The sequence below is a fragment of the Schistosoma haematobium genome, chromosome 3, assembly GCF_000699445.3.
Source record: "Schistosoma haematobium chromosome 3, whole genome shotgun sequence".
In the NCBI taxonomy this organism is placed as follows: Eukaryota; Metazoa; Platyhelminthes; class Trematoda; order Strigeidida; family Schistosomatidae; genus Schistosoma; species Schistosoma haematobium.
The window spans coordinates 41,667,007-41,684,073 of NC_067198.1; the positions used below are offsets into that span (position 1 = coordinate 41,667,007).

The 17,067-nt window shown below is 43.3% G+C and overlaps 1 protein-coding gene across 2 annotated transcripts in view; it reads left to right on the forward strand.

Annotated features, from left to right (window-relative positions):
• Positions 1-4,109: 4,109 nt before the first annotated feature.
• NPEPL1_1 (putative aminopeptidase npepl1) overlaps positions 4,110-17,067 on the forward strand; it is a 30,266-nt gene continuing 17,308 nt past the window's right edge. The window contains exons 1-8 of one of the 2 annotated variants that reach the window (XM_051213892.1): positions 4,110-4,215; positions 4,254-4,318; positions 4,368-4,575; positions 4,608-4,673; positions 4,706-4,788; positions 6,799-6,937; positions 10,413-10,538; positions 11,546-11,735. In XM_051213892.1, the coding sequence (XP_051069911.1) occupies positions 4,290-4,318; positions 4,368-4,575; positions 4,608-4,673; positions 4,706-4,788; positions 6,799-6,937; positions 10,413-10,538; positions 11,546-11,735 (841 nt within the window). In that variant the 5' untranslated portion in view covers positions 4,110-4,215; positions 4,254-4,289. Of the gene's footprint in view, positions 4,216-4,253; positions 4,319-4,367; positions 4,674-4,705; positions 4,789-6,798; positions 6,938-10,412; positions 10,539-11,545; positions 11,736-17,067 lie in introns of those variants that run through there. The other variant, XM_051213893.1, reaches the window with a different exon arrangement.

Below are 17,067 nucleotides of genomic sequence, written 5' to 3' on the forward strand. Positions count from 1 at the left end.
GAGGCTCAGTACCATCATTACGTCGACGGTACTAGACTCCCTAGGCAAACTCGGGTCTCCCAGCTCAGGGTCGCTGAACACAACAGTGGTTCCCAAAAACCCTGCAGGCGATTCGACCCGCGTTAAGAGAGCCCAAAAGAACCAGGCATCACCGCCTAAGCCGAGCAACCCAAGTGTTGCTGCACGGAAAATAACTGGTGATTTAGTCGCACAGTCTACCCCCAAGACTGTTCGTCCGGTCAATAAAGAGCCCAAGATTCATAAACGCACACTGACCTCCAAAAACAAGTTATTAAACCTGAACCCATCGTGAAACCTGGTAAATTAACAACAGTTCGTGACGATTCTCTCATTATCATGAACCTCGTCGACAATCCTGACCTTCCTCTCAGTCTGCAGGATAAAAACGACAGGATGCTGTGGGGTGAATTGAACAAAAGCTCGAACTTCCTAGAATAGAGCCTTTGACGGTCACCCGGCTCACTCGAGGAAAGGATTCTAAGCATCTAAATCACCCGAGGCTTCTCCGAGTAACACTTAAGAATGCTACCGACGTAGAGGACGTCTTGCTAGCAAGTCACTTACTGAAATCAGATGGTAACGTAAGAATATTGCCAGACATACCGTACTCTGAGCGCAATATCATACGAAACGTCCCTAAAGAATCTCGCGAGAAGTTCTTCCGCGGAAGAAACATAATTGTCCAAGGTATACCGGAAAATGCAGACCCTACTCAATCAAATTCTGACATCAGGGAATGGAAATTCATCAAACAGTCCTTGAGGCTCAAACACATACTGACTCAGCATGTGACGAGACTAGCCAAGAAGGACGGTGATCCTAGACCTCGTCTGATGAAGATAACCTTCCCATCTTCTCACATGGCGGCTGCAGTTCTGGAAGCATTTCGTGCCAACAGACGTCGATTGCCACCTGGAATCCACATGCACCCGGATAGGCCATACGAAGTCAGGACCAAGAACAAAGGCAAGCTGGAGCTGACCATTCCACTTGTGGACTGTCTAAACGATAAAAAAAACGTGTAAAGGACAGGGCCTACCACCTCGGCAAACCTCATATAGGTGGGCTACCTGTCCATTCACATAAGGTTCATACAGAAAAACAGGACGAAGCTCATGCGTTCCAAATTGAAAGCATAAACTGCTTATATACGAACGCCGCGAGTTTACCAAACAAACTGGATGAACTACGTGAACTTAGCGACGCTAACAAGGCCCATCTGATAGGAATATCTGAAACCTGGACATCTTCTCAGTTCTCGGATCAAGAGTTAGCATTGCCTGGGATGACTTTGTTCCGCAACGACAGAAAAATAGGAATTGGGGGCGGAGTAGCCATATACATAAGCTCTTGCTTGGAGGTGCACCAGGTTCACAACCTCGAGTTTAACAATCTTGAGGAATCCATATGGTGCTCTGTAAGGTTGTCTAGTACTTCCAGGTGTCTAGTCGGAGTCATTTACAGGAAGCCAACTGCCGACACCGAGTACGATAGTCGTATGCTGGAAGGACTATCCCGCTCTATCCGTCTCGGTTTCACACACATCCTGATTCTAGGGGACTTTAATCTCCCTAGAGTCAACTTCGCGGAACACACGTACACTGGAGGCGACAACTCAACTGAAGCTCGGTTCTTCAACCTCATCGATAACTTGGGCTTATATGAAAATGTGAGGTCGGCAACTCGTTGGAGAAACAGTCAGACACCATCGCGCTTAGACTGTGTATTCACTAACGAAGAATTCCTAGTCGACAACCTCTCAATCCTGGCTCCTCTGGGAAAAAGCGATCATGCCGTCATAGCCTTCAGTTTTGTCATCAAAACTAAGCTAAGGTATCCCAACAATAATTTGCGATGGAATTTTAAACGGCTGAATGTGCGAGCTCTACATGACCATCTACAACAGGTGGCTTGGGATGTTCACCCTCAAATCGATGTGGATGGTCATTGGGACTTCTTGCTGCACACGCTCTTACGTGCTACAAACCATTCAGTTCCTCAAACGGTTCCCAAAAGCTTCAAGCCACCTACAGTAATCAAGAACCGTACCCTCCGCCTCCTAAGCCGCAAACGGCACTGTTGGGCGGAATACAAACGAACTAATAACGATGGAGCGTATAGGCAATACAAACATATCAGGAACACATGCACGAAGGCTATAAGAGAAGACAGGCTTCAGTACCAAACAAAGCTTATGGACAAATTCGCCTCTAACCCTAGAAGCCTATTCCGTTATGCAGCCTCTCTTCGTCAAGCCAAAACAGGAGTTTCTCAACTGCTAGGTCCTAACGGCCCGACCAACAACGATGGCGACGCCGCTAACCTTCTGGCGGCCCATTACTCTCAAACATTTCAACCGGCTGATATCAACTTTATTGACGACAGTTTCATCTGCAATTCCACAGGACTTTCTGAAGTGGACCTAAGCGCTGACTTGGTGTTCCGGAAACTGCAGCACTTACGACTTGACACTTCTCCTGGCCCGGATATGGTTCATCCTGCCATACTGAGGGAGGCAGCCTCAATCCTGGCAACGCCGCTTAGCGTGATGTTTTCACACTCGCTTAGCCGAGGCAAACTACCGGAAAATTGGAAGTTGGCTCACATCACACCAATTTTCAAAGGTGGTCGACGCAATGAACCTTCAAGTTACCGGCCGGTAGCTCTTCTGTCGTTACCTTCAAAACTCATGGAGTCCCTGATATGCGACGGTTTAAATGACTACCTACTGTCCTTAAATTTCTTCTCACCCCAACAGCATGGTTTCAGGAAGGGTTACTCTTGTATAACCAACCTGCTGACTGCGGTGGACAGATGGACAAGCATCCTCGATCGCAAGGGAAAGGTTGATGTCATTTACCTTGATTTCTCAAAAGCTTTTGATAAGGTTAACCACTTGTGTCTTATCAACAAGCTCAAACGACTAGGTATCAAACCACCTCTAATCGACTGGCTTACTTCATACCTAAAAAATCGACACTTTAAGGTTAGGGTTAATTTCACTTTATCTCAAGCTATGGAATGTCCTAGTGGGGTCCCCCAGGGCTCAGTACTAGGGCCTCTTCTCTTCTTGATTTACATAAATGATCTTCCTCAACAGGTAACGTCAGACTTATTGCTTTTTGCCGACGACGTGAAACTTTGGAGAGAGATACGCAACCAAGACGATATACAGGCTCTTCAAGAGGATCTGACTCGACTTCATAGTTGGGCAGACGATAACGGACTTACCTTTAACACTTCTAAGTGTAAAGTAGTCCATCTGCGACATGTCGCAAACTACAGTTACAACTTAGGAAACTCCTCTCTAGTAGTATCCCAAGTCGAAAAGATTTAGGAGTCCTGGTGCCCCATGACTTAAAGTCTTACGCTAACTGTGACAAAAATGCCTTCCGAGCAAACCTTGCACTGGTAACGTTGAGGCGCATTTTTGGTCAGTTTGACGGAAGAACTTTCCACACAATCTTCAATAGTTTCATCCGTCCCCATTTAGAGTACGGAAACATAGTACTCCCCCCTCACTCCAAAAGGATAAGGTCACTTTGGAGCGTATCCAACGGCGAGCCACGAAATCAGTTCGAGGACTCAAATCTAAGCCTTACGAAGAACGCCTCCGTTCACTAGACCTTTACCCACTAGAATATAGGCGTCTTAGAGGTGATTTATTAATGGCTTATAGTATTCTTAACACTTCTGGACATCCTCTTAAACACCTACTTAAGCTTAGTTCGAACAATAACCTAAGGGGTAACACCCAGAAACTGGAAACACAACATAGCAAGACGGAATGTAGACACAACTTCTACTCCTTAAGAGTTGTCAAAAGCTGGAATTCGCTGCCGGCCGAGCTAGTCCAAGCGACTTCTCAGGAGTCCTTCAAGAGGCAACTTGACCTATTCTTAAGGACCAAGGACAGCATCGCACTATGATTTACCAATTTCTTTTCCTCTTTTATTGTTAACATACCTAGGTTCCTGCCTGGAGGATTTGGTGATCCCCTGCTACTAGACACGGAAGCCTGTTAAGCGAAAGCTTCTTCTATTCCGTCCACAACCATTTGAACCATTTGAACCATTTAAACATTTGCTACGAACTATGTTAGTTCACCAAATTAAACCGTTGGAGAAACAAGACAAATGGGGAAGTTCATATGTTCAGGGTGTTATGTAGAGAGGCTGGATATATGAGGGAAAGGTAATTTTTGAACGAACACTATTGAATACTCTCCCAAGGTCACCTCCGTGCTTTTAATATTCACTTTCCATGTAATGCTATTTCACAGTTTGTTTAGGTCAAGGTAAGCATAACAAATCAACTTTAAAGGTCTACCCGAAATCACTTTTTAGTTCCCGGTTTTTCTGTATATCTCGGATTGTCTGTTCAAACACTTCAAGGTCAATTGTCGCTGCTATGACACATCGCGAGTCAATACGGCCTGTCGTTACGTCAGATCTATGTTCTCAGGACTTCGATTCTGTTGTACTTGTAGTTGAAGACGTGTCAGATGCATTCTCGTTTACGCCTCTTTTTGAAACGTTACAAGAAGCATCACAGGTCTGTGTGAAGCAGGGTTATAATTTTTTTAGGTGAACCAGAAATTCTCTTCAGATGTCCACACCTTGACTTGTCGTTCTTTACCATCTAAACGTTTGGTATGTTGATGTTCATTTATAAAGTCTCCTAGGTCGTTTCATTTACTGGTCACCTTGATCAAGACATTGATGATGCTCGTCGAATAACTGAAGCATCAACGAAAGGTATATCTCAGTAAGTAAATGTGAGGTATAAAAGGCAGGTGGTTACAATATGATAAGACTTATATGAGGATAGACAACTCCAATCGCTTAATTCAGTCATATGTCAGATCAGGTTGTTTGCTGAAGTCTCCCAAGCTGCCAATTTTGGGGAAGCCGCTATGGTAAATTTTGGGGAAATGAGACCCAAACTCTAAAATTCCCCCAGACTTAAGGAAATTCTCCAATATTTCCCCAAAATTCCTCTTTGACCTTGGTCATGGTCATTCGACTCAGGGGGTTTCCCCAAACATGAGCAAGGTCATTTGACTTCGGAAGTTTCCCCAAAATTGGCAGCTCGGGCTGATCTCACTATCTCCAATGTCTCTATGATAAGCACATGTAGATCATTGATAAGTGGTTTCATCTAGATCTCACATTACTCAGCAAACATCTGGTGGTTAGGTGTAAAATTAAAATAAAGGAGACAAACGTGGGGTTCAAAATAAACAACCAAAGTACGATGAGCAAGTTTATAATTATGTAAAAGTAACAAACAGTAAATAACTCCACCAACTGATACCATGTTTGGCCTTTGGCACACCTACCTTTCTCCTTACTTCTGATAGCCAATATTACACGTTGGTTAGGTGTTGGTTGGGCGTACGTAATATCCCAAGCTCCCAACTTTGGGGAAATTTTTTGGAAATCCCCAAAGTGAAATAGCCTTCCCCAAAATGGGTCAAGTTTTCCCCAAAATTGGCAGCTTGGGGTTTACTCGTCCCTTCGTTGGCAGACGGATATCTCAAACCAGATAAGCGTTTTGAATTAGTGCTAATATTAAATCAGCCATCAATCCACCAGTTCTGATGAAACTTAATAAGGTGGGAAACGCATTCAAAAACTTTGCCCTCTATTAGTTTCTCATTGAAAAATCAGCCTTAGAGCAGTATATTTCTTTAGAAGTAGAAAAAGGCATCCCAAATATACTAACATTAGTGCATTACTCAAAACGATCATAAATCCCTGCATTCTATTAGCTTCTTCACCTGAGATTATATACTGTATATTTGTAGTCCATAAGTGGGTTTCTTAGAATATCAATCCCTGAAGTCAGACAAAAGAAGGGATATTACTAAAAGTATGACAAAGTTGATTAAAACAAGAGGAATAATGAGCAACTTTAAGAGACTACTTGAAGTTGGCAGTTTCAATGGACATTAACTATAACGATTACTTCAGCCAATAGTGTTCAAGTAGAGATCTCACAATTTTTGTGTACTTCTTTGGTACGCCTTGAGGTCTAGAATCACAACTGTTGGCAGTAAGTATGCCAATGTTTTAAAGCCTGATGAATGATAAATGACTGACCTATATACGCTTATCGAGATCAAAACCCACCCCGGTTTTACGGAGTTTGCTATTTGTCAGTTCCAGGCGATCATTTAATGATTATTAAGGTTAATACTTTAGATATTTTATTAGTCAAACCGTTTTCTTTTTGGTTATCAAAAGAAAGCCTTAGTTATTTCTGAACTGAGATATCCAACCGTCGAGGCCTGTCGGGTAAGATTTTCCCCAGCTCCAAACATCCAGATAGTATTTCAGTCAACCTGACTGTTAAAAATGTTCCACAATTCTTAAAAACCTCTGGAGTTAAACCGTCGAGCCTCATAGAACTGTATATTTCACCAAGATCAGTAGTATTTCTCAAGCGTTCATAGTTCAGCCACAAGCTCATAAGGAGTTTATTTCTCTATTTCTGCTTAACTAAGTTTAATGTGATTTGTACTTTGAACATACTATCACCCGAAAACTACACATCTTTCAGCATGGTATGAAACTTCTTTCACAGATGTGAGGCTAACATGCAAACACGGTATAACCTTATTCTACCATTCATCAAAATCGCTTCATGTTATATAATTTATGGCTAAACCCAATAAACGTCTTACATGTTTCTACGAGGTATTAGCTGGTCGGAGCGCACTTATACTTCATTAAAATCCTACATTATTCCAAATGGGCTGTATGTTTTTTCTAGGGCTATCAAAATCGGATCTAAAAGACCTCTCCTTCTGTTGGGTCCATTGAAAACGGCTAAAAAGTTGGAACACTCTTGGCTTGAACCATCCGTTTCCTGTTTGGCGTCTTTGCTCGGTGCCTTCCATGCTTTGTATGTGGTAAGTCTCCGGTATTTTAAAAAAAATTACTTTTACGGTTTGATTAATGCATTAGTTACCGAACGCTTGAGACAATTCTGGTTCCTGATGACTAAGTTAGAGGAAAGTCAGTCAGTCAGTCATTCAGCTCTAACGTAGGACCAGGCACATATATGCATCGGTCCAACTTACCACACTTCATTATCACAACATGATGAACACCGAATTCACTTGTAGTAATATATAAAAGAAAGGTTGTGCATAAGGATATAACATTGGAAAAAAGAATTAGTTGGTAGAAATGAAGGTATAAAGTAATTTTAATCTCAGCCTAAAAGAAGACAGTGTTTACACCTACGCCATTATGATCGATTCTGAGCCATGTCACCCAGTCCTCAACTTCTGGTTACGATAGCCACGCGGACCCCAACCAAGTAGTCTGCATCTACTAACATGGCTAGAAGTTAGTGACTTCAAGCACTGATACCACGTTTTGGTTTGTTCGCCCCTAACTTTTTTCCAACCATCCCCTACACTAGTCAGCATTGCGCGCCGTGGTAATCGGTGTTCAAGCATACGTAACACGTGGCCCAACCATCTCAGTCGATGTAGATTTGCAACCTCATCAACTGATTTACCATCATTCCCTAATACCCTGCGTCTAACCTCACTATTCATTACCCGGTGATCCCAGCAGATACAAGCTATATTTCTAGGACATCTGTGGTCAAATACTAGTTGCTTACGACTATCTTTTAATCTCAATGGCCATGTTTCGCAGTCGTAAAGTAGAACAGAACGAACTTCTGTGCAGTATACTCGTCCCTTAATTGATAAACAGATATCTCGCCTTCGCCATAGGTGACATAAGTTGGCATAAGCCAAGCGAGCTTTTCGAATCTGTGCAGAGATTTCGTCATACACCAACCCATTAGGGCTGACCAGGCTTCCAAGATAAGTGAAGTTGTCAATGCGTTTGACTACTTCACTGCTTATCCTTAGTCCGGGTGTTGACGCAGGCCATTCTTTGAGTAATAACTTGCATATAGAGGGGCATCCTAAAAGCCCTATATAAAACACCTCAGGCAGAGTGAGGGCATACAACCACCTCTCTCCATTGTTCCATTCGAGCAGTGGGGTTAGGCAAGGTTGCCCAATCTCACCATTCCTCTTCAACTTTGCCATCGATGACATTCTGGAAACATCTCTGATGAATGTAAGTAATGGTGGTGTGGGTCTGTTGCCTGGAGAAAGACTTCTCGACCTTGAGTATGCGGACGATATTGTCTTACTGTGCGATAATGCCCAAGGCATGCAATCCGCACTTAATCAGTTGGCAATCAGTGTCCGTAGGTATGGTATGTGCTTTGCACCTTCGAAGTGCAAAGTACTTCTACAAGACTGGCAGGATTCTAATCCTGTACTCACCCTGGATGGTGAGCAGATAGACGTAGTTGAGAAGTTCGTGTATCTGGGTAGCTGCATAAGTGCTGGTGGGGGTGTGAGTGATGAGATCAATGCACGTATAGTGAAAGCCAGAGCGGCTTATGCCAATCTGGGCCACCTTTGGCGCCTTCGTGATGTTAGTCTGGCTGTAAAAGGCCGGATCTACAACGCGTCGGTGAGAGCAGTTTTGCTCTATGCTTGTGAAACCTGGTCTCTCCGAGTTGAGGACGTTAGACGACTCTCTGTGTTCGATCATCGCTGTCTCCGAAGGATTGCTGACATTCAGTGGCAACACCATGTCAGTAATGCAGAGGTTCGGCATCGTGTGTTCGGGCACAGAGATGATAATTCAATTGGTGTCACCATCTTGAAACACCGACTTCGGTGGCTTGGACATGTTCTACGAATGTCGTCCCAGAGAATTCCACGTCGTGCATTATTTGCCGACTCTGGGACTGGTTGGAAGAAGCGGAGAGGTGGTCAGTGCATGACATGGTGTCGTGGTATGAAAGAAAGCTGCAAAAAGCTGGCTTATGTTGGTCCTTCACGACTCCCTGGCTGGGGTCCGAGAGATTGTGCGACAGTGTGGTTAGAGACGTTATCAGATATGGCTCAGAATAGAAGCCAGTGGCGATCCTGCTGTAACCTTCTTTTACTTTCTTCATAAAAAGTGGTTGTGTCTCCTTTACCTGAAAGATTTCTTCTGATTGTACCTTTTCGTTCCGTCTTTACTACCACACTACCTTACTCCAATCTCTTCGTCATTGTTCCCTTTTTCTTTTGCGCTCCTTAGTTTTTTTTTCTACTTCTCTTCGAATTCTCATTGTTTTGTGTGGCGCATATATATTGGCGCTCTCTTGTACCAATATTCATGTGTTCAAATAAATAAATACAGCGATAGGTCACGCACCCCGGAATGTGCTTTGAACCAAAATACAATTTCGTTCCCGTTTCACTGAATAAGTAAAGAAACAATGATGCCCCTAAATGCCCTGGTATGGTCGAGAGTCGGGTGGGCCCGCCCTCCCTCTTGAAATGCTCTCACACGGCCACGCGTATACAGCCTCTGCCAGGGAAGTCCTACTCACTACCTCCTCGTGGCGAGGGTGTTATTTATAAAAATGAGAGAACGAAAAGCGAATGTCCGGTGCTTTAACCGGATCCCAAACCAATGGTGCACGTGGGCTCCAGTATCCTGAGGGAACAAATGAAGTATGAACCAATCGTTGGTCACCGGCTACCATGGGACTGCATCTCCTCACGATGCTCCACTGCCTTGTGGGTTAGACCTTTAGGTCAAAGGCTCGGGGTGTGGCCCCCTAAGATAACCACCTGCTTCGGTCTGAGCACCCGGGCAGTATCACAGCCCACACACAAATATAATGATAATGAAAATGTGTGGTGCATATATATTTGGTGCCCACTTGTACCAATATTTATGTGTTCAAATAATAAATAATAATTCACTGATTTAAATTTTTCTACACGTACTATATTCAATCGAGTGGTATTTTATAGTTCATTGAAAGTAAAGTTGCTATTCACAAGTACAAGAAATTTAGAAGTTTATGTTCTACGGAAGGTGAATACTCCTGTGGCATTGCTAGCGATAATGGTTCATATCACTTAACGTCTCGTCCGTTTATCGTTAATTCAGGGTTTAAATTAAGCGAGGACGTTACATTCGTCTTTGAAATCTGAATAGTGAAAGGGTTGTTGATTAGTGTCTGTGTAATTAGCAATAAAGCTCAAAACCAATAGAAACTGTATAAAAACGTTCATTCTAACTGTATATATTATCCAATACTTTTGTATTTCTGTCTTTTCTTTATCCATCTATTACTCTCTTAAGCGATTTGTTGCCCATAGTCACTTTATTTATCCTGTTATCGTTTTCCTCTTGATGATGATTTCAAGTGGTAAACTATATGGCGGGGGGTTTAAGCACATTTTTAACTTCCATTTCTTATATTACAAAATTAAACTTTCAAAATGTATGCAGTACCAGTAAAATAAATGCACTAATTTTAAATTTTCTCTATTTAATCAGCCTCTCGAAGTTCGTGAGTTTGACCGTCCGGAAGGTTCTACATGCACAAAACCTATTCAGTCACAAAAAGCTGAAGTCCTGGGTTGGTTTTCTGGGACACATTACGCAGTAGACCACGAGAAAATTGTAAGATTTTGTTATATTTTGTTGTTAGTGCTTTAATATCTGGAACAAATTGGCTATTTATAAAATATTGTCGTAAGTAATGATCTTTGTTTAGGTTTAATGTTTGTCATATCTTTTTATAGTGTAGTTTTCACCTGGTTTGGTTTGAGTTCCTAAACTACAATTCAGTCATATCTCAGTTACTTCATTCTTTAATTTGGACAGCAACAGGATATCGGCTGTCCCATAACTTCACTCAATGTAGTTTAAGTGATTGAAAGTTGCTCTTCGAACCCAACTTATTTTCTGTCATGTTTAACGCATCATAACCATATTCTTGTATCACTATTCAAACCATGTATGGAAACAATAATACGACGCTTATGATGCTGGTCGTGTACGATTAGCAACAATTAACCAGTATATTTAAAAGTTGTGTTACACACAAATAATGGAAAAAACGAAGATAATTGAAAAATATACAAGTGGTTCTTGGACATATGTCTCTCTACTATTTCCCAAATCCATCAATCGGGTTTGTATCTCATACATTACGCTGAAAGAATTGTTAAATTATTTATATTAGGTTGTGATTTACTTCGTTAGCTTAATTGGACTTTTTGTTAATCTGTCAGTTTACAAAACTAGTTCATATGGATCACTTGTTTTCTATTCACTAGTTCTACTTCGTTCCTAATAACGCTGTGATTGTTAATGCTATATACTGAAGCTCTGTAATGGGCACCTCGATTTATCTAGAGATTCCAGCTATCAGTAAAATCACTCGCTCTGGAAATGTATAACAGTCTACTTAGTGGTCCGGTTAGTCATCGGATATGTTAGATTGTACAATAGTGTTTGAGTTAACCAGTTAATAACTGTTGTTATTTCATTACTGTCTATACTATGTGGTTTTCTTCATCCATAGCCATTTCTGCTTTCCGAAACTAATGTATTTATATATATTCATAATTATTTATTCATAAACCATGATTTTGACTTAGTTTTTCCTTATCTAAACTATATAGACTGGATTGGCGTGGTGTTTGGAAGAGGGTCTACGAGTAGCACGTGATATAGGTGGATCTGACCCAGAACGTATGAGTGCAAAGAATATAGTGACGTACCTTCAAAAAGAATTGACAGAACCTGTTCAGATGACTGATTGTCCTGTTGATCGAGGGCTTTACCCTCTGGCAGCTATAGTAGATCGTGGAAGTAAGTTATTTTCTTTAGCTTGACAGCAAAATAATGAAAAAAACAGCTCAACTCATTTGTGTACTACATGTTTACATATATTGAAAATATCTAGTAGTTTTCCATGTGCAAATGATACCATTTATGTGTCATTAGGACTATCGAACTTAGCGTGTTTCGCATTCTATACTTTCGAGGAGTTATGACAATATATCAATTAAATTAAACGGAGCTTTGTAGATCCGTTCACTTGATCTATCTATGCCACATCCGAAATTCACTTAAAATCTCCTAGGTATGTTGTTAATGTTCATGGTGTTAAACTTAGATGGCATGGGTAAGCTTTAACACAAGATTAATAAGCTGAGTATTATTCTTGCAGACTGTCTTGTCTGTAGTGGCCGGTGGCAACCGGTCCACCTTACGAAGTGAAGGTTCACGAGGAACTGTTGAAGCTCCGAAATTCACCAGACCTTAACGATGTGACTCTGACTCATTTTAAAGATGATAGCGAACACCTGGTCAGAAAACTAACGTGTTTGTTAGGAAATGTTAGGAAAACACTGCCCTAACATTATGGAATGAAGCAGTCATCATCTCTATGTTTGAAATTGACCTGTCTTGTTAATACAGTGATTATTGTGGGATACGTCTACTTTCGATCGTACCCAAACTGTTAACGTTCGTTGTGCTTCGTAAATTGTACAAAACCAATGAGATTGACTGATTTTAGATCAAGTTTTAATCATATCACCCCCTGAATGCCCTGGTACGACCGAGAGTGGGGAGAGTCCGCTCTCCCTCTCGAAATACTCTCACACGGCCACGCGTATACAGCCTCTGCCAGAGAAGTCCTACTCATTGCCTTCTCGTGGCGGGGGTGTTGTTTACGAAAATGAGAGGACGAAAAGCGAATGTCCGGTGCTTTAACCGGATCCCAAACCAATGGTGCACGTGGGCTCCAGTATCCTGAGGGAACAAATGAAGTATGAACCAATCGTTGGTCACCGGCTACCATGGGACTGCATCTCCTCACGATGCTCCACTGCCTTGTGGGTTAGACCTTTAGGTCAAAGGCTCGGGGTGTGGCCCCCTAAGATAACCACCTGCTTCGGTCTGAGCACCCGGGCAGTATCACAGCCCACACACAAATATAATGATAATGAAAATGTGTGGTGCATATATATTTGGTGCCCACTTGTACCAATATTCATGTGTTCAAATAAATAAATACAGCGATAGGTCACGCACCCCGGAATGTGCTTTGAACCAAAATACAATTTCGTTCCCGTTTCACTGAATAAGTAAAGAAACAATGATGCCCCTAAATGCCCTGGTATGGTCGAGAGTCGGGTGGGCCCGCCCTCCCTCTTGAAATGCTCTCACACGGCCACGCGTATACAGCCTCTGCCAGGGAAGTCCTACTCACTACCTCCTCGTGGCGAGGGTGTTATTTATAAAAATGAGAGAACGAAAAGCGAATGTCCGGTGCTTTAACCGGATCCCAAACCAATGGTGCACGTGGGCTCCAGTATCCTGAGGGAACAAATGAAGTATGAACCAATCGTTGGTCACCGGCTACCATGGGACTGCATCTCCTCACGATGCTCCACTGCCTTGTGGGTTAGACCTTTAGGTCAAAGGCTCGGGGTGTGGCCCCTAAGATAACCACCTGCTTCGGTCTGAGCACCCGGGCAGTATCACAGCCCACACACAAATATAATGATAATGAAAATGTGTGGTGCATATATATTTGGTGCCCACTTGTACCAATATTCATGTGTTCAAATAAATAAATACAGCGATAGGTCACGCACCCCGGAATGTGCTTTGAACCAAAATACAATTTCGTTCCCGTTTCACTGAATAAGTAAAGAAACAATGATGCCCCTAAATGCCCTGGTATGGTCGAGAGTCGGGTGGGCCCGCCCTCCCTCTTGAAATGCTCTCACACGGCCACGCGTATACAGCCTCTGCCAGGAAGTCCTACTCACTACCTCCTCGTGGCGAGGGTGTTATTTATAAAAATGAGAGAACGAAAAGCGAATGTCCAGTGCTTTAACCGGATCCCAAACCAATGGTGCACGTGGGCTCCAGTATCCTGAGGGAACAAATGAAGTATGAACCAATCGTTGGTCACCGGCTACCATGGGACTGCATCTCCTCACGATGCTCCACTGCCTTGTGGGTTAGACCTTTAGGTCAAAGGCTCGGGGTGTGGCCCCCTAAGATAACCACCTGCTTCGGTCTGGGCACCCGGGCAGTATCACAGCCCACACACAAATTGATGAACTCTTTATGCCTATGGAAATTACCTTTCTCGCTTTGAAAAACAAACAATTGATTCAGATTATTATCATTACAATTATTGTCATTATTAATACTATTATTATTATTACTACTATTATTGTCATTATTATTATTATTATTATTATTATTATTATTATTATTATTATTATTATTTTCCACATTATTCACCCTCTTTATACTTATACAGCGGCTCGTCTTTGGTGGAAATTCGACTGTATCTAAACGTTCTCGAGTCACTGTCCGGTTGAAAATTGTATGTTACCACCGAATACGAGAACTGAAGCAGTTTTTCTGAAACCACGTGCATCATTCAAACTGGCTGCCTTCAACGTTCGCACATTTATGCAGGTCGGACAACAGATAGGGCTGGCCATGTCTTTGGAAAGTCTTAATATTGATGTTTGTTGTCTATCCGAGACCCGTATTCAAGACTCTGGTGAAGTACTACAAATTCGCTCTCCATCTCTCGCTTCGAAAAGCTTGTTTTACGTGCGCTTATCCGGGGACCCTGTGGCATCTTCGTCTGGTCTTGCTGGCGTTGGTGTCGCACTAAGCGCTAGAGCTGAGGCAGCACTAATCGATTGGATCCCCATTAACAGTCGGTTATGTGCTGTTAGATTGGAAAGTTCCATCAAAGTGAGAAGAAATCGGCGTGAGAAACGATGTCTTTTCGTCATCTCCGCCTATGCCCCGACAGATTGCAGCCCGGATGTAATCAATGATGAGTTTTACCACCAGTTATCTGTTCTTCTCCAGAAAGTGCGTTCGACAGATATTGTAGTACTAGCCGGAGACTTGAATGCTCAGTTCGGGCGTCTAGGCACAGAAGAGAGTCGTTTAAGTGGCCGATGGGGACTCGTTGGTCGCAGGTCAGATAACGGGGACCGTCTACTGCAACTGTGCACAGACCACAACCTGTTTCTGGCTAGCACTAACTTTCAGCACAGTCATCGCCGATGTGCCACCTGGCGTCCTCCCTCTGCATCTCAAGCCTGGACTCAGATTGATCACATCGCGATCAGCTACCGCTGGCGTGGTTGTGTACAAGACTGCCGCTCCTTTTGGAGTACCTATCTGGACTCTGACCATGCCTTGGTTTGCGCCAATCTTACCTTACTTTTCAGTGGACAACGAAGTGACCGCCATCAACGGATTGATATCAGCAAGCTGGTTGCAACTTCTGTTGCAAGTAAGTATCGAACCGAGCTAGCCTCTAGGCTAGCTACCACTCCACCGAAAAGTATAGATGAGCATTGGTTGCAATTGCATGACGCCATGAAAATGGCGGGAACAGTCAGTTGTGGGTTTGCGAAACGTCCCGCTTTTAAGCACTGGGTTTCTCCAGGTTCCTTACAACTCATTGAAGCCCGTCGGTCTACTCCGGGTGACCGTGAGTTTGACCATAAACGAAGGATGTTACGTAAGGAAATTGGGCAAAGCTTGCGTAAGGACCGAGAAGCCTGGTGGTCGATGCGTGCTAATGAGCTGAAAGCAGCAGCTGCATCTGGTAACTACCAGAAGCTCTTCCAACTCATCCAAGCCACTGGCAGCAAGAAGTCTGGCGTGAGTGAAACAATCTGCGAGGATGATGGGATGCCAATCACTAACATCCATCGACCTCTTGGACGATGGGCAGAATTTTTCGAAGGGCAGTTCAACTGGCCTGCTGCTCCGGCAACATCGGTCAGACTACCCTGCCCTCCATGGCCGGTGACGACTGATCCACCAAATAAGGAGGAAGTCCGCAAGGAACTCCAACTCTTGAAGCGTTACAAATCACCTGGCCCAGATGACTTACCTCCGGCTCTTTTTGAAGATGGTGGTGACTTTTTGACTAAGGAATTGACGACGTTGTTTACAAAGGTTTGGGAACTAGAGAGTGTACCAACGTCATGGAATGAGTCGATAGTTGTCCCTATCTTTAAAAATGGTTCACGTCGTTCCTGTAACAACTATCGGGGGATAAGTTTACTTCCGATTGCATCCATCCTATTGGCTTCCGTCATACTCCGTAAGCTGTTCAAAACCCGAGAAAGATTGACTCGCGAGGAGCAGGCTGGTTTCCGCTCTGGTCGAGGATGTATTGATCATATCTTCACCCTCCGCCAAATGTTAGAACACCGCCATACTTATCAAAGGCCAACAATCGTAGTGTTTCTTGACATTAGGGCTGCCTTCGATTCGTTGGATAGGACTGTTCCCTGGGATTGTCTATTGAAGAAGGGTGTGCCTGAGAAGTTTATTAACATCCTAAAAGCCCTATATAAAAACACCTCAGGCAGAGTGAGGGCATACAACCACCTTTCTCCATTGTTCCATTCGAGCAGTGGGGTTAGGCAGGGTTGCCCAATCTCACCATTCCTCTTCAACTTTGCCATCGATGACATTCTGGAAATATCTCTGATGAATGTAAGTAATGGTGGTGTGGATCTGTTGCCTGGAGAAAGACTTCTCGACCTTGAGTATGCGGACGATATTGTCTTACTGTGCGATAATGCCCAAGGCATGCAATCCGCACTTAATCAGTTGGCAATCAGTGTCCGTAGGTATGGTATGTGCTTTGCACCTTCGAAGTGCAAAGTACTTCTACAAGACTGGCAGGATTCTAATCCTGTACTCACCCTGGATGGTGAGCAGATAGACGTAGTTGAGAAGTTTGTGTATCTGGGTAGCTGCATAAGTGCTGGTGGGGGTGTGAGTGATGAGATCAATGCACGAATAGTGAAAGCCAGAGCGGTTTATGCCAATCTGGACCACCTTTGGCGCCTTCGTGATGTTAGTCTGGCTGTAAAAGGCCGGATTTACAACGCGTCGGTGAGAGCAGTTTTGCTCTATGCTTGTGAAACCTGGTCTCTCCGAGTTGAGGACGTTAGACGACTCTCTGTGTTCGATCATCGCTGTCTCCGAAGGATTGCTGACATTCAGTGGCAACACCATGTCAGTAATGCAGAGGTTCGGCATCGTGTGTTCGGGCACAGAGATGATAATTCAATTGGTGTCACCATCTTGAAACACCGACTTCGGTGGCTTGGACATGTTCTAC